The sequence below is a fragment of the Telmatherina bonti genome, assembly GCF_933228915.1.
Source record: "Telmatherina bonti genome assembly, chromosome: 17".
In the NCBI taxonomy this organism is placed as follows: domain Eukaryota; kingdom Metazoa; phylum Chordata; class Actinopteri; order Atheriniformes; family Telmatherinidae; genus Telmatherina; species Telmatherina bonti.
This window is the reverse complement of record NC_136615.1, coordinates 32,083,123-32,097,971: the sequence shown is the minus strand read 5'-3', so window position 1 is coordinate 32,097,971 and position 14,849 is coordinate 32,083,123. Positions and strand designations below refer to the sequence as shown.

At 39.8% G+C, this 14,849-nt stretch overlaps 1 protein-coding gene across 1 annotated transcript in view; it reads right to left on the bottom strand.

Moving 5' to 3' along the window:
• Positions 1-578: 578 nt before the first annotated feature.
• fech (ferrochelatase) overlaps positions 579-14,849 on the bottom strand; it is a 33,410-nt gene continuing 19,139 nt past the window's right edge. The window contains exons 9-11 of the mRNA XM_079257275.1: positions 8,463-8,627; positions 6,601-6,660; positions 579-3,815 (exon numbers count right to left, since the gene is read on the bottom strand). Coding sequence (XP_079113401.1) covers positions 3,681-3,815; positions 6,601-6,660; positions 8,463-8,627 — 360 coding nt within the window. The 3' untranslated portion in view covers positions 579-3,680. The remainder of the gene's footprint in view (positions 3,816-6,600; positions 6,661-8,462; positions 8,628-14,849) is intronic.

Here is a 14,849-nt window from a genome sequence, read left to right as displayed (position 1 = left end):
GGAACATATACCCAACACAAAGTAACCCCTGATGTGTGTGACTGTAACAGATGGTAACACATCTAAATCTGAAATTTAGTTGTTCAGCAGATTTTAACAATCTAAGTTATTGATTTGTGTTTTTGTATCATCACAACTCTTCTCTGCTGTTAACGTATCCTTGTAAGGACGTTTCCTCAATAATTTTAGACACATTTTTAACAACGTTTACAAGTGAGAAAGCTGAAAGTGTGGATGGAAAACCAAAATCTGGTTCCCCCATGATGGTGGACAAAGCCCTGGTGTTGCCGCATGTGCTCTCCCTGTACAGCAGTCGGACGTTCAGGTGAATCCAGCTTTAACTCTATGGTGATGTCACTATTTGTGATTGAGAACCACTAGCTTTTAATGTCTTTTTTTGTATGTGACTGGTTAGTTTAAATGATGTCCGTATAAATTGGACCATGCTGGACATGTGTGAAAGGGCATGTCTACATGACTAAATGACTTCTTGTTATACAACTGACAGATTAAATATTTGCATGTTGATGTAAATAGGCAAACAAACGAGACCAAGGGTTCTTTTTTGTTTTGATTTTATTTAACATGTTTTTATTTTAAAGGAAGACATTTTGTGCAACTGCACCATTGAAACCATGTCTTTAAATAAAAATTCAGCACCAGTAATGTCCAGGCACATATATCTGGGTTTGTATGCCAAAACCTCTGAGCTGTGCTGCATATGTACCAGGCAACAATGGAAACTTGGAACACACAAAAAAAGCTAAAATAAATAAATTCAAAAAGCACAAAACACATTGGACCTGTAATGAAACTTATTGCGCCTTAGTTTTATGTACAACACCAATTATGTGTGATTTATTTCACCCCTCCTAGCTAGCAACAAAACAATCGCTAAACTGATAAAAGAGGATTATAAAAATAAATAAGGAAACACACACCCTTAGAGATTATTATGTCATTCTGCTGTGACCTTAATGCTGCCATTTCTACACAAATTACATCTTCTCTTGTTTAGCAGGTTATTAAAGCGATAGCTCCAGTTTAAAAGGAAGTTATATTTATTTAGCTCATTTAAATATGCAAACTGGAGGCACAATATTACATTAGCATTGATTTACTGCTGCTTGATGGCAGTTTCCAAAGGCCTCTATCATAAAGCATGCAAACAGGGACTGAAATGTCAATGAGTTGAGTGGAACTCCCCTTTTTAAATCTGTGGAAGCGCACTGAAAAGTAATGTAGTAAAGTGCATCTCTATTAGCATTACACAGTGGAAGAAGATTTAAGTAGGGTACTCCCCCAAAACAAGTGTACTGAATTCATTTTCCACAACTGTGGGATGTCAAGGTTTTGTTAGGATGTCCAAATGAGCTCCACATCGCAGCGAAATGTGTGAATTTGTAAGACTTGACAAGGCGACTCGACAATTTGGCAACTGGCTAAAGTACTGAGAACTGGTTGTAGCAGTGTTTTCTCTGTTTACCAAAAAAAAAAAAGTTAAAAACAAACACTGGTACACTAAAATTACATAGTAAAATTCATGCTGTTCATTTTCTTTGTTCTTTACTGCTGTATTTAGGGAAAGTGCACTTATAAATTAGCTAGGATGCTAATTAGTTTATGAGAGCGAATGTAGCAATCAATAGGCTAACATGATAAAGCTTGTACTGTTGAGGGTTGAAGTCTTTGATAATCCCATATTGGAATAGTTTGTATCAGTTAACTTTTATACAAATAAAATAGTCTATTCTAACAATTATTTGAATGAAAAACAAGAAAAAGCCACACAGAGGCCAACAAACCTTGTTAGCCATTATGCTACCTAGCTAGACTTAGACTAGCATATTGTTATTAGCACAGTTGCTTTAGCTCTTTTTCCCAGATTTAAATACAACTGAGCTGTTAAGGACCCAGGTCACAGCAGAAACATATAAATCTTCATTTCAGTGTAGATTTTTCCCCGTTTACCTTAGAACAAGTAAGAAATACATAAGCACAAATCCAGTTTCTAGTTGGCCAGTGTTAAAAGGCACATTATCGCGGCATGACAGGTCAAAATCAGAAGAGAAAAACAGATTCAGTGATTAAATCTAAACTTCTAGTCTACTTTTCTTTCAGTATAATATACATTCTCATTTAAAGGGCATTAAATAGATGGGGGGAAACAACACAAATAGAAGACTCATTTTCCAGTCCATAATCAAATTAATTATGCCATCTTTTGACTTATTGAATTAAAATTTCCATGTTTGTTCATTTGTACCCAATGCCAGGTGGGATAGGCTATCCTGGACCATTTCCCTTCCCTACTTCTTTCTTATAGATCCACAAATCCAACATCTTTTGGTGTCCTTGCACCAACAAAGATATGACATAAAAATTAAACACTGAAAGGTTTCGTCTTGTTGCTTCTCACCGGCATGGTATGGTAACGGTAACAACAGCTTTGCTAAACTTGTTACATAATCAAACATACTCAAAGGCTCGAATGGTTATGATGAAACATGGCGTCATTTGTAACTGCAGCATGAAAAAAAAATTCAAGAAAATGTGATTATTGTTGATATCTCATTTTCTTACCAAGTTTAATCTAAATTTAGCTTTGTCAGGTGACGACAAATCAAAAAAAATGACAGCAAATATTAAATGTGGAGTGAATAAAGCTGCATTTGAGCTTCAAAGTTGAGGGTCGGCACTCATTTGGGAAAATAATCCCTGAGTTTCCTTCATCTCAACGGACATAGTAATGGGATGACGGAGGAAGGACAAACCTACGACACAACGGTACATTTTTAATGATGTTTGCAGGTCATGAGAAAATGTTATATTCATTTAATTCATATTATTCTTCCTAAAATTGATTTGAGCGGATTTGAGTGCTGTCTTGTTTGTATTTATCCATTTGGCCATATGTGAAGCATGATTTGTGACCTCTACTCCACCAGTGGTTTAAGAATATTTAAATGTTCCCTCATCAGCTTATTTATTAGTAAAATATAAACATTTCTAATGAATATGTAAAGCAACAGCATGTTTCTTGTTGAAGTGAACCATATCATTAGACTTCTCTTTAGCTGCACTGTTGTCACTGTTGGATGATTTATTTACATGTCATGCCTTCAATCCCTAAATTCCTGTTTTCTTTTCTTTTTCGGTCAGATATTTACGAATAAGGCAGTAGCAGCAGCAGCTCCGACCTCCTCCAGTCACATTGAAGGGTTTGCAGCAGGATGAGGGGGGTTACTGGTTTGTGGGCCGGTGGTATGGAGCGAGGAGAGGGAGGGAAACTAACTAGCCATAAAGCCTTGAGAACAACACCAGTGAGATGAATTTGTGAGTGGAATCCAAGCATGGGAAGCAGAATTACTCAACGAAGATGTGACTGCCAGTTCCTTTCTTATCTACACACACTTTAACCAAAAGAAACCTGCAAAGTCTTATAGGGTGAGGGAAGCATGAACAAAATCTAATCTATAATCGCTGTAATGTATCTGCAGAAACCATTACGTCCCATTTTCTGACTTCTCTGAGACATGGATGTTCTTGTGTGAGAGGTTGTGCGTGTCTGTGGATGAAACTTTCTTTTAAAAAAGAAAAAGAAAAAGAAAAAAGGTCTGTAGTTTCTCCAGAGTTAGCCTCGCTGTAAAAAAGACAGGATGTGTGACTCCATGTTTCTATCAGAGTTTCTGGCTGGCGAAGAAGGCCTTGGTTTCTCCACAGGTGGGGTTGGTGCACAGTGGGCAGCGCAGGGTCAGCTGGCGAGAACATGGCTCGTTGGACTTCAGGTGGGACTGGACGAGGTCTGCCAGGGCCTGGACCAAAGAAACAACAGAAGTTCAAAATTTAGAGAAGGGAGAACGTTGCTGCTACTTCAGGTGCCCCCCCCAAAGTTGTCACAGCAATGGAGAAAAGAAGCTAGAAACTCTTTCATTTTCTAACTCTGTAACGCCTCCCGGAATAAATAATGTGTAGAAAATTAAAAATGTTCAATTAACAACTTTTATTTGGGCCTTTAACAAACTGTAAAATAAATACGCAAAAATACACCGTCCCTCTGAAAAGGAAAGAAAAAAACACACCTTGATTTAACCAAGCAAATAGCTAAGGGCTTCTCACAGATAATTACTGGATGGAACACGATATTCAGCTATTTAACACCAAATCTTTTTAAGGAGCAAATAATTGGCATTAAGCAGAGAAAACATCTGCAGAGATGTAGCAGCTACTAAAACTGGGTTAACAACTCCAACGCAATACTAAAAACAGGAAGGACAGTGAGAAACCATCCACTTCCAGGAAGAAATGATAGTGATCGTTTAAATGCTTGGTGAAATCAAACCGTATTTTTTTGGGCCAAAAGGTGCACTGAATGCAATATCACTGATCTTTTAATACCACATCCATTTGATACAAAAGGTGAATCATGGCCAGTGATAATTCTGATCCCAGTTGGTGTGAATTATTAGCTGGTTCAGATCAGCTGGGTTTTCACAGATGAATAAAACAAATGCGCTGTAGCTTGACAACAATTGTTTAGCATAAAAAGTACATTAAGACCAACATAAAATAGTTCCTATGCTTCAGCATGTTTAGCAAGTTCAGTAAAAACAAACAAAAAAAAAACCATTTGCAACAAAATGTTTACAGTGTGGAACTATTGTATAAGCGAATCAAACAACTAGGATCCGTGTATTAAAACTGTGCATGAACGCTGCTGCACGTCGTGAGTTATGCACTAAAACTCTACCAGTAATGCACGGGTCCAAGTTGTTTAATGTGCTTATTCTGTGGTCCCACACAGTAAACCGGTATGTTGAAGCACGGTACGTATTACTCCACAAGGCTCCCGACAGCCGTAATGACCTGAAGCGGTGCAGCTTTGAGCTTAGAAAAAACATTTTAACCGCTTTTAGAGAGCGGCGTGCCACATAAAATTAGTTTGAGTTAAATGAGCACAACCAGAATTACATAAGGTACATCGGATAATAAGGTGTACTGTGCATTTTTAAAGGGAATTTAAGCATTTTAAGTGGTCCTTATAGAAAACATGGTAAAACAGCAGTAAAACTCAGGACTGTTTAAATAGTGAAAGTAAGAACATTTCCACATTAACAATGTGAAGAACTCAAAAGACTGAAGGGATGTGTATTGGTAAGAATCTGGAGATATGATATGTATCACAGTCACGCCACCACTACGATATATTGCAATACATCAGGATATTATAAGCAAGACAATATGTTGTGATTTCTCTTTACTAGGAATAAACACTGAATGCAGTAGCATTCTGGACATCAACATACTGAATAAGAACAGAGGATCTACGTTTCCCTGCACAATAAATAAAAACACGTTATGTACAATATAAATAAAGACATAAAAATCTGCCTCATCAGTAAAGATCAGTTGTCTGTTAAAAATCAAAACAGAGCTTTTGAATATCGATACAATATTGTTATGCAAAATAATGGGATATTTCAATATGACGACATCAGTCCGACTCACATCACAACAAGAGAAAAACAGATGCAACACTGGACAGTGATACATGTGACATTGCAGATGCTCACTGAAAAGATGCGACAGAGAACCAAAGCTGGAACCAAAGCTCAAGGTGATCCAACAAAACGTTTTTAGGACAGGCAGTCCGCCTGCCGACATACCGACCTATCTACACACAGGTATGGAAAAAGAGATAAAAGGAAGGAAGGAAGAGAAAGAAAAAAGAAAAAAGAAAAAAAGGAAAAAAGAAAAAGAAAGAAAAAAGAAAAAAGAAAGGAAAAAAGAAAGGGGAAAAAAAAACAAAAACAGACAGATAGATTTGATGGCGTGTTTATGGAAATATGAAGCATCATCATCATCATCATCAGTATGAATGTATTTGTCTTGTTTTCCTGCAGCAGCTGCTTGCAGACGGCAGCAGCTCACTAAGAAACTAAAAACCACACCAAGGAAACCATCCTTCAGTAACTACCAACTAATCATCCTCTGGATATTGATTTCTGCGCGCGCACACACACACACACACACACACACACACACACACACACACACACACACACACACACTTGGAGACTTGGTGAGGGGTCTCTGAGCGCGACGGGTCTGACCAGCCAGCCAGCCGGGCGGTTCAGTTCTACTGTAGTCAGCTCTAAAGGTTTCCATTGATCTGCCCCCTTCCTTTAATAAACCCTGCACACACACACACACACACACACACACACACACACACACACACACACACACACACACACACACACACACACACACACACTCTAATAGCTGTTACAGCTGGAGGAGTTGCCTGTTGTGAGAAAGGTTGAGGATTGAAAGATGGAGGGAAGACAGGAAAGATGGAAGGCAGAAGGAGGGAGGAAAGGAAAGGAGGAAGTATCCGTTTATTGACTATCTCATGCCTGCAGTTCACTTTGTTCACAGGACCTTCTGCTGCCGTCTCCTCCTCCATTATCGCCATGCTCGGCTACTCTCCTCTTCCTCCGCCGTTCACATATTTCTCAACATTTTACGTTTGGTTGTGTCTCCTCAACCGGAATGTCTCTGGATATTAAGTGATGAGGCGACTGCTGTAATCATTACCTTCATAAACAGCGGGTTTCCATTCAGGGACTCTGCTCTCCTGATGTTCTCCACTCCACACTGCAAAGACAAAACACACACACGTCATACACATTAAAAACCTTTACTCTCTGTTAATATATTGAATATAATTTAGTTATAATCATTTAAAAAGAAGCTGTAAATCTTGTAAATGAGCAATTGTTTGGGAGATGGTTACAGCTGGTTGAAGTGGAAAAAAACCCAGTTTCTCAAATATGACAAAAGCATTTAACACTATTTTAAGGTTCTGAGCACGTTTAGAAAATTGTTCTCATTCTGTTGGACAAGGACGTCAAGAAAAAAAAACTTTTTCCTCAGTTTTTCAATTACTCTGAAATGAAACCTGCTGTCAGAGGGAACATGGAGGAATGGCGGATGTGGTAACGTGCATCGGTGGGCGTTATAGCTTCACATGGTCCACGAATTACACCTTTTTCCTTGTCTGATTCTGACCCTTAGAGGGAGCGCAAATGCATTTTCACAATCACACTAATTTAATGTTGTTTATTTCTCACATTCATTAAAGATTCCATATGGTTGCTACGAAGTCGTGCAGGTTTAACCTCAGGTAGCTGCAGGTATGTTTTTGTATTGTTGTTGCTCTGTCTTCTTAAAGGTACTCCCGATGATTGTCCGCTTTGTTTTTTTTTGTAAAAATAAGTTGTTTTTTGTTAAGTTTATTTTTTTTTTAAAAAACCATTTTAAAATAAAATAAATAATCATTTTTATAACATTTTATTCAAGAAAGTAAATTAAAAAAAAGACTATTATATAAAGACCATAATGTTTTGGGTTGGGTATCAAAGGATCCCAATAAGATTAACAATATGAGAGTAGGTTGAAGTCGAGGACTGATCTAGTCCTACCCCCTTGTGCCATTTCCAACAGAAAGGACAGACAGGTTTATGCAAAGTAGCCTGAGTTCATCATATCTTAAGGGTAGACTATGATGAATTCAACCCACGTTCAGTCCTTCAGATCCCCTCTGCAACTTTTAGACGCAACCCTTCTCATGCACACCTGAATGAAAATTCCCTCAGTGGCAGCCTGCTTACGAGCCATTTATGTGATTGTGAGCTTTGTGGTGACAGCTAACGTGTGTGCGTGGCATTTTCAGCCTCCTCAGTTTCATGAATACCCGGTGAATTCAGGTGCTGGCTGAAAAGTGGGTGTTTTAATATGATTTTTCCTGAAGTTGGGAACGTCCTTGTACTGTCAGTTCAACCCTCGCTGCCTACTATCAGGAGTAAGTCGCTCATATGTAAGTCGCTTTGGATAAAAGCGTCTGCTAAATGACTGTAGAATAGAATAGAATAGAATAGAATAGAATAGAATAGGTGATTCATGCACATGCAGGAGTCTGTAACACGGAGTTAATCACATGCGAGGCATTTTGTACAGCTCACATGTGTAAATGGTTGTGTTCATATAAACACATGTAAAAGTACTGCAAGTTAAGCACAACAGTTTACGCAGTTTATTACACATCTAAGAAATTTGACTGGGTTTGCTCTTCATAGACAGAAATGGCAGATTACACCTCTCCACAATGATATGTTTGAATACAGTACCTACAGTAGAGTTATGAAATTCTTCAGCTAATGACTTCTGCTAAATGAACACGAGCCTTTGATCTACATGTTAGATCAATAATTATAGCTTTGAAGTTATTTTAACCTATGGTTTATTTAACCATCCAACCACACCAAAGCCCAATTGGATCATGTGGTAGTACACTTTAAGGGCCACCATGTAACATAAAAGCATTGCATGTATAGATTTGTGGATGCACATTAAAAGCAGACGGAGAGGAAAAACCGCCCTCACTGGTTCTTTCTCACCTCCTCCCCCAGCACCTGCGCGTACTCGATGTCCAGCTCATGTAACGTCTCAATGTGGTCTGAGGTGAAGGCGATGGGCACCAGCAGCAGGTTTTTCTTTCCTCGTTCACACAGACCTTTAATTACCTCGTCTGTCTGGGGACCGAGCCACGGCATGGGTCCCACCTGCAAGACCAAACACAGGGCACGGTGTCACTTTGTCACTTTGTCACACGGTACCTGGATAGTAAAATAAGAGAAGGGATTAAACTTTATGATTGTCTTACAGTTTAGTTTCTCATTTTTCTACATTATAAAAAGGGAAGTGTCATTCTGAAGCCTTGCAGCAGCACTTCTGACCTCCTCTGTTGAGTTTAGTTCATCTGAAGAGTCAATGATGTGATCAGTGTTTCCAGCAGCTGCAGTTTGTTAAGCATGGGGCTCCATCTTGTGGAACAGAAACATGACTGCAGCCAGAAACGTTCTGAATAGTCACAATCAACACTGCTTTTGGTTAAGACATGACTTAGTTGACAAAAACAAACCCAAACATAGAAGCAGCGTGTAAAGACAGACCTTCACTGCTTCTACAGGTAATGGGAGGGTGAGTACCGCCTGGCTGCTGCAGGTCAGATCCACTTAGTTGTCATTAGTAGGTTTTCACCTCTATGAAAACATTAGTCCTCAACATTTTACCTGGTAAAAAGGTAAAATACTTTGAATTTGTGGTTTACTTGTTTGGAGAAGTCAGACCAGCTGACCTCTGAGGTCCTAACACATAAACCTGAATAATCTTCTTCACTGAGTCGTGTAATCGTAGCATTCTGGGTGAAAGGAGCTGCAAAGACTCGGGGGAAATAACTAGTAATTACAATACTGCAGGTAAAAGCAGACCTTAGTGCTCTGTTAGACATTATAAATGCAAAGGGTGTTAGTTACATGCCACTATACCATGACCTGGGTGAACACTTGATTCCGATTGGCTGCAGGGTGTCCGTTAAAAAGGGTTGTAGGACACCGATAAAAACGTTTCAGTCAAAAAGTCTGATTTTTCTTTTTTTCTTTCCTTTTATTTTCTTCTTTCTTTTCTATTTTTCTTTTCCCCTATCAGATCCAGCACTGCCATATCCAGACTGATGATGATTTCAATATAAATAATAATAAAAAATATTCAGAATATCAAGGGCAGCCATACACATGGCATGTCTGCCATGACAGAGCAAAAATATGGCGGGCAGATTGCTGTACTGTACGCTGTAAACCCGGACAGGACAGGTTAAAAAAAAAAAAAAAAAAAAAAAAAAAGCCTGATCGTTTCAAGTTATTGCGCTGGCTAAAATGCTAATTGGTAACCGTGGCAACAGAAACTCAAAACATGTGGTCTTGGTTACCTTTAAGGCTGCAACGCTTTGTGGACAAAGTAGACAATGAAAAATCATCAACGCAAAATTTCATAGTCGACGCGTCGCGTTACAAACAGCTTTGCTAATAAAATGCTGCGCCAGGCAACTTAACGCCATTTACCAACCACGGCTTTTCAGACAGTATAAGAACTCTAAACACCAAGCAAACGACGCAAAGCACCACAGGAAGTGCTGGGGGCAGTATTGTCATTTTGTGCAACGTCTTTATTTAAACAACGAAGAAGAAACTGACGGCGGCGCAACCTATTTCCAAAGTTTGGGGATATTTCATGGTAAGCAAAGTGTCAAAAAGGTGAAATGTGTCGTCCGCCACGCAGAGTCGGCGTACCACGGCAGCACGACAGTCATGCATGAGCATCTGGAAGGAAAGCACCCCGGAGTCATGGTTTCCAGCGTTCTGGATGGCAAAATTAGCATTAGCGAGTAGCGATGTGATGTTACTTCTGGAGGTCTGTTTGTTTGTGTTCAAGATAACTAAGAAAGTTATGGAGACATTTTCATGAAATGTTCAGGAGTTGTTGGAAATGTGAAAAGGAAGAAGTGATTTAATTTTGGTGGTGATCCGGATCACCGTTTGGATTCAGGAATGTTTTAAAGGATTCTGGCCCTTGTTTACCTACAAAACAGGCTTTTTCAAGATGTAAATAATCATTTCAATGTAATTCTATGAAAATTAAGATGTTAAAATATTTTATTTTGGGTTTTTTTTTTTAGACAAATTCTGTACAGCTAGGATATGGCACTGTAGCTAAGTATGAATGTTTCAAAATAAATTAGTAGTAAGCTGTTAAGCTTAAATTTAATATTCAACTGGTTCAGGAGTCATTCTTTTAACTTACTAAAGGACATTATGTTGTGACCATAGACTGTATATAAAAAGATGGATGTAGCCTCTGTGAAGTCACCCGTAGGTTTCTGAAGAGCTGAATTGAAGCTCGGTGGGCGGTTCGGATAATTGACATCGAGCGAACTCCGAGCTTTCTGTAGCTAGGAGCTAATTGAGCTAACCTAGAGATAACAGGAGCTAACCAGCTTACGGAGGTAAGAGGGCTAAAGCCAAGTCATGTTGTTAACTGGCTAAAAACTGTGGTTGTTCTATGTTCTTCTGACTTGAAGCAGGAGATCGGGTACCTGTCAATCAAAAGGACACGCCCCTAAATATGCCGAACTTAAAGAATAATTTACTTTTAAATGGGTGAGTTAGTAAAAAATTCACTCCCCCCCACAGTTGTCAAGAAGGTAAACCTGACCTATAAACCGAAAATGGATTTTTGAACCAAGCTGTAAACATGTTTATTTCTGCTGTGAAGTTGGTCTTTTTAACATGGGAGTCTGTGGGGATTTGCTCTGTTTTGGAGCCCCTAGTGGATGAAGGGGGAACTGCAGTTTTATGCCATTTCACATAGGCTTTACTTTTAACCACCGGAGGTTGCCGCTTGGTTGTGACTGACTGGGAATCAGGGGGACATTTATATGATGCAGATGAAGAGAGTGGGGGAAAACATACTGGAGCCTGTAAAAAGAGCTGCGTCAACTGGAAGCACAGATGGTGGGCGGGACAGAAATAATAGTGACTAATCGACTTATTGAAAAAATTATTTATAGATTAGTCGACTATTAAAATAAACGTTAGCTGCAGCCTTAGTTCCCTTACTTACATGATACAGAGTGAACGGTGGATAATATTTATAAAAAGTACTTAGGACAGACTTACTTGCTTGGTACTCATTTAATGATTAGAGTCAATGCTGGATAATATTTCTTGTAATAAAAGCGATCTAGGAAACTATCTGTGGACTTCGATTCTTTGAAACAAACTTTGACATCGTCCTCTGGAGACAAACAAGCGGTAAGAGGTGCACGTGTCCTCTGACATGATGCTTTCTATCACATAATGAACGTAAAGCATCATCTCACTTCCCTCCATTGATTAGGGCTGATATAACGGCTGTGGCTGGCTACGCTGCAGGTGTTACCTTGGCAACAAGTCACACGAAGGATGTGAAATCGTCCACTCAGCTGCTTCTTGTAAAAAAGGTAAGATTTCATTAGTGAAAATTAATAAGTGATTTAATGGTATAACATGGTATAAACTAGATAATGTGGATGTTCCTGCTTCATGTCGGACGGTTAACGCCTCTGCGTCATCCATTCACTCCCGATAACGGACACCTCGTCGGGCATTATCTCTAACGTATCGGCTTTTATGTGCGTGCTGAGTTATTAAGTTCAGGAGACCCCAAACTCCCATCTAGTTATCGTCCAATATCACTAATGAACGTAGATCTTAAAATAATCAGTAAAGTGCTTGCTACAAGACTAGAAAAAATAACTCCACTTATCATACATCCTGATCAAACAGGATTTATCAAGGGACGACATTCCACCACTAATACGCGCAGACTAATAAATCTAATTGATTATGCCACCATACATAACCTGGAAACTACAATAATCTCTCTAGATGCTGAAAAAGCATTTGACAGGGTGAACTGGAAATTCTTATTTGCAACATTAAGAAAATTCGGGTTTGGCTCATCGTTTATCGACTGGATAAAGATACTGTATAGCAATCCAAATGCATGCGTCAGGACAAATGATCAAACTTCTCACAGCTTCAGATTGCAGAGAGGCACCAGACAAGGCTGTCCACTCTCCCCCTCACTTTTTGCAATCTTTATTGAACCCTTAGCAGCTAGCATTAGACAAAACAAAGACATTAAAGGCATTAACTGTAGAAATATGGAGCATAAGACCAGTCTTTATGCTGATGATGTATTACTTTTCCTTCAAAATTCACAATCATCCATCTGTCAGACAATCGCACTCATCAATAAATTCTCATCAATTTCTGAATATTCCATTAATTGGTCTAAAACCACCGTTCTACCCATCAACTGTTCCTTCCATAATACTCCTGACACTGCTTTACAGTCAGGAGATATTAGATACTTGAGAATAAACATCTCACCCAGACTGTCAGACCTTATAAAGCTAAATTATGTCCCTCTACTAAAAACAATTGAGGACGATCTCACACGGTGGAAATCTTTACCCATATCACTAATGGGAAGAGTTGCAACTATAAAAATGATGATTCTACCTAAAATCAATTATCTGTTTTCAATGATCCCCATTAAACCTCCCTCCACCTGGTTTAAATCGCTGGACTCTAATGTTACTAGATTTCTCTGGAAAGACAAACCACCACGGATTAGTCTAAAAACACTCCAGAAGACTAAAGATAGCGGTGGCTTAGACTTGCCTAATTTCCAAAATTACTTTATAAGCAATAGACTAGACTCAATACATCTCTAAATGGCTTAAACCTAGCTATCTAGATGAACCATGGCTTAATATAGAAGAAGCTATGTGTGAGGATATGGCAATTTCAGACCTGCCATTTATCAGCACAGCTGTCAAACGCCAAAAATGCTTTAAAAGCATTAATATCAGCTCCTCACTAATGGCCTGGTGGGAATTTCTTAAACTAACCAAATCCTTGCTTATTCCATGCAAACTTACACCTATTTGGAACAATCCCGACATCCAGCAAAACCGGAAAATGATAAACTTCCCTCAGTGGAAGAATAAAGGAATAAAACAGTTAGAACATTTAATAGAAAATGGGAACTTTCTCCATTTTGATACAATTACTTCACGATATGAAATCAGCAGCACAAAATTCTTAGAATACCACCAACTTAAATCTATTATAGGTAAGAAATACACCCCTGATCAATTAAACTTGCAGCTACCTATCAGGGCTGCAGAATTCTTAAATCTCAATGCCCCGAAACTGTTATCCAAAATATATAGATTACTATCAAAGCTAGACGATTCCATATGTCTCCCAACTTCTAAATGGGAAGCAGACTTATCCAGTAACTTTGACCAAAATGAATGGTCACAAATCTGTTCAAATACATTTACAATGACTAAGAATTCAAACATGCAACTAATACAATTTAAAATTCTGCATAGAACTCATTATACAGGACACAGGATGTTCAGGATGGGTCTGTCACAATCAAACATCTGTCCACACTGCACTGGCAACACGACTGACAGCTACTACCATGCTTTGTGGTCTTGCCCACCTGTCCAGGAATTCTGGTTTCAGGTATGTAAAGATCTGTCAAATTGCTTCAAATGTAACATCCCTACAAACCCCAAACTGGGCCTACTGGGTTACTTGGGTGAAATTAACATAGAATTTAATTCTGCAAACTTAATCCTCACCAGTTTATGTATCGCAAAGAAAACTATCCTTCTAAACTGGAAAAGCAAACAAAGTCTGTGTATCCAGCAGTTCAGAAATCTCTTATTAGATCACATCAGTGTCGAGATGATGTCTGCCTCCTCAAGAGATCAGTCAGCTGAACTTTATTCCCTCTGGTCCCCTGTGATCAGCTCCATCACTTAGTATGGGGGGAGAATGTGACCTTATTGCGCTCGGGGTTGGTGGCCGGTTGGGGTTCTCTGGGGGCTGTGGGTCTGTGGTGGGCTCCTGGGGGGGGATTTTGACTGCTCCATTGCTGGAGTGGCTAGGTTTCTAGCCCTACTGTGGACCTGGATGGGCCAGCGGCTGGAGTTGCCGCGCAGCGGTGGGGCAAGGTCACTGGCGGGGGATGGGTTGGCGGGCGTGACTCCGTAACGGGCGCCTGTGCCGCCGTGGGGTGGGCTGGGCGGGGTCCCGGGCTCCGGTGCCCGGGGTTGTCCCCTGTCTCTTGGGGGTGGGGGGTTGGCTTGTGCCGGGGGGGGGCTGGGCTGACCTGGACCTGCCGCTGCGGCGGCGGGCAGGTACGTGCTCTGGTGCCTGGTTGCGACCCTGGGACTTGTTGAGTGGGGGGTGTTTGATAGTGTGGATGGGATGTGAGTGTGTATGGAGGGATGTGTGTAGGGGGTGTGCGTTGAGGACTGGTGGCGGTACATAGGTATGTGGATGTGTGTGGGTGGGGAAGTGTGATGATGCGTGTGTGGG